At 57.0% G+C, this 3350-nt stretch overlaps 1 protein-coding gene across 1 annotated transcript in view; it reads right to left on the minus strand.

Moving 5' to 3' along the window:
• MINAR1 (membrane integral NOTCH2 associated receptor 1) overlaps positions 1-2632 on the minus strand; it is a 7798-nt gene extending 5166 nt beyond the window's left edge. Inside the window, exon 1 of the mRNA XM_035024362.1 lies at positions 332-2632. Within this exon, the coding sequence (XP_034880253.1) occupies positions 332-2632 (2301 nt within the window). The remainder of the gene's footprint in view (positions 1-331) is intronic.
• Between the last annotated feature and the right edge of the window lie 718 nt (positions 2633-3350).

The following is a 3350-nucleotide window of genomic DNA, read 5'->3' on the forward strand; positions in this document are numbered from 1 at the left end:
GCCCCTCGGCCCGCGTCATCCTTGGCAACACCCGCCTCTCCCCCACGCTCCCCATTCTACGAGAATCTGGCCCCTGCCACCCATCCCGTATCCAAACCCCGCTTCCTCCCGCGGGCAGCCTGGCAGCACGCACCCCTCAGAGCCAGCGGGACAGACGATCCGTCTGGGCCGTCCCCCCGTGCTAACACGGAAAGCCCGCCAAATCTGCAGGAGAGCCGGCACACGGAGGGAAGGCCTCCTCCTTCCTGACTCCTGTGACGCGCGGGGCCGGGACACGCACCAGGGCTGCAAGAGCGCGAGGGCCCAGCTTCGTGGGCGTGGGGGAAATTACCTCTTTCGACCGGCGGTGCCAGTCGTTACTCTCCCCGGGGCCTCTGTCCTTGCTCTCCTCCTCCCCGAGGCCCGCACGGCTGGTGTAGGTGACGGTGCGCCAGTCTCTGGGCGAGTTAGAGGCGCTGGCGATCTTGGACTCCGTGGCGCTGTTCTCCTCCGTCAGGGACCTGGAGGACGGCCTGGTGAAGAGGTTCTTCTTTAAGGCCTTGACTCGAAGGCTCTCGCTGTTGCTTCCACTGGCGTCTGAGCAGTACCAGTCGGCCGCGTTCTCCAGCTTGGGCCCCCGGGGGCCGTCGTGCGGGTGGAACATCCTCGGGGAGGCGCTCTCATCAGACGGAGCCTCGCTGGTCAAGGAATTCAGGTCAATCTGCACGCTCACCTTCTCAGGCTGCTGCATTTTCTGGTCCAACTTATTTAGCTTGCCCAGGACCTGGGAGATTTCCTCGCGGACCCCTGACAGCGATTCGAGCTTCCGTTCAATTTCGCCGATCCGGAGCACCAGTCTGCACACGCTGGTCTTCAGCTCCTCTTCCGAGTGGTGGCTGTTTTCAGGCCGGTTGCCATTTTCTCCTTGGCTGACGGGGAACCCGTTGGCGATTTTGGTCAGGCTGTGCTCGGGGGAACTGTCGCCGTCGGACTTGTGAGCCTGAGACAAGGACCCCATGCTGTTGTAGCAGGAGGACTGCATCACCCCCGTGGAGCCACTGATACTCATGTCATCAAGGAACCGGAAGATGTCACTGATGTCATCGCTGATGACTTCCGAGTCGTCATCTGACTGCTTCGTGGCGTGCCGGTCACTGTACTTGGTCTGCCCCATGGCGCACAAATCTTTGCACTTCTTGGGCTCTAGCCCGTGCTGCTCCGTCTGGGTGCCCACGCTGCTGGTGTCTGAGCTGAGCTGCCCACCGGCGCAGCTGATGCTCTTGTCTTTGAACTTTTTGACGGGCTCGTGCTTCTCCAGGTCAACAGGGGACGAGATCTCTTTAGACTTGAGCCCGTTTGGTTTTGCCGTGTAGCCAACGGGAAGGATCGGCTGTTGGTCCTTTGGCGCCAGGTAAGTGGGGCGCCTGTCTGGGGTTGGGAAACTGGGGCTCTGGCTGCTGGGATTTGGGTAGAGCAGCTTCTCCTCAGAGGGATTTCTATTAAAGAAGGACCGTTCAAAGTCAGGGACTTCTTCGGTGTTCAGGCTCCAACTTTTGGCCGGCCAAGGGGTCTGCTTCCCTGGCCTCCCCGGACAGCGCCTGGCATCCTGCGTCCCCATCACTGGCGTGGGACCAAAATACGTGGAGGCTTGAAGGTCATCTAAGCTCTCGTGTTTCGCCCGTCTTTTGTCAGGCACAGGGGAGTACACGGGATTCAGGTACTGGCTGTGGTAGGGCATTTTGAAGCTGTGATTGAAGAAGGGAGTCTTGTGGGGCTCCTTCTGGCCCTGGGGCTCCCCATGCTCAGCCTCTGCCTTGTTAGCGGGGCCAACCAACTTGGGGGACACGGTCATCAGATTGTGGAAATCTTCTTTAAAGATGTTCCTTTTCTGGACACAGGACTGGACCACAAACGGCTCCTCATTGGAAATGAAGGTCTCCTTGATGCCCTGGCTGATGGGCAGGGAGTCCTGATCTGAAATGGACTCATTCTCGATGTTCATGGGGAAGTAGGTTCTCTGCATCTCACAGGGCTGGGGGCTGGTGACGGAGTAGGGGGCCAGGGCCTGCAGCCGGTCCAGGGAGGCGGCACGGTTCTTCAGCTCTTTGCTGACCCCCAGCAGGAAGTTGGGCTCAGAGGCGGGCACGAACTGTGGGCAGTCCTTGCGGTCTGCCTTCCGGCCCTGGGACGACTGCCGGGCGGGGTAGCCCCGGTGGAAGGGCCTCTCGCTCAGCTCACAGTTCAGCGGCTCGCACATGGAGGCAGTGCATACCTCCGTGTCCGACCTGCACGACTCGAAGGACGCCTCCTTCTTGTGCACCTTCTGCCGGCCGGTGGGCAGCTTCTCCTTGGCAGCGCCCCCATTCGTTTGGATCAGGTTGAATATTGTCACGATGTCTGCGGCCACCATGATCTTCTTGGACTGCTGGTTGTTCATGGCGCATTTCATCTTGTCTTTGAATAGCGTGGCTGGGAAGTTGGGGTCGAGACAAGCCGTGTAGAAGAGCACGCTTCTCAGCTTGGCGAGCTGCGACAGGTCAAAGCGGGCGCAAAGGGACTTGCACAGATCCTGGTAGGAGACGGTGCTTTGCTTGCTGTCCAGCTCCTCCAAGATCTTCATCAAGAAGAGGGAAGTGTCCTGGTTAGTCTCCATGACTTCGGACGTCAGAGGCTCGCGTAGTCTTCCAGTCCGTCCTATAGTGATGACATCAAAAAGTGGAGGGAGGTCATAAACACTGGTGGGGTTGTGAGCCAAGCTTGTTACGAACCACATAAAGACATGCAAGGAGAACCTTCTTAATTGAAAAATGTGTTGTCAGCTTACGACTTTGTAATTCCCTTCCCAGGAATTGATGACAGTGATTTATGTATAAAGATGTTTGCTGTGATGGCGTTTGTAAGAGTGAAAAAATAAAACATCTTAAATATCCAGATAACCAAGGGATGCATAAATAAAACATGCAATGATTATGCAACGACTTCCCACAAGCATTAAAACGATAGCAATGCACGTCCTTACGAAGGAATATGACCCATCAATAAAAAGGAACAAACTGGGGCCTCTGAGGGGCTCAGTCTGTGGAGCGTCCGACTCTTGGTTTCGGCTCAGGTCCCGATCCAGGGTCGTGGGATTGAGCTCCACGTCGGGCTCTGTGCTCAGCGGGGAGTCTCCTGGAGATTTTTTCCCTCTCCCTCTGCCCCTGCCCCATCCCCACTCTCTCTCTCAAATAAATAAATCTCTTTAAAAAAAAAAAAGGAACAAACTAGTGTACAAACAAGGACGTGGACGGAGCCCACAGGCACTGTGCTTGAAAGAAGGAAGCCAGAGTCACGGGCTGCGTGCACTGGGATGCTACTTCGATGACCTTCTG

Source organism: Mirounga leonina, unplaced genomic scaffold (assembly GCF_011800145.1).
Source record: "Mirounga leonina isolate KUSES-001 unplaced genomic scaffold, KU_Mleo_1.0 Mir_178, whole genome shotgun sequence".
NCBI lineage: Eukaryota > Metazoa > Chordata > Mammalia > Carnivora > Phocidae > Mirounga > Mirounga leonina.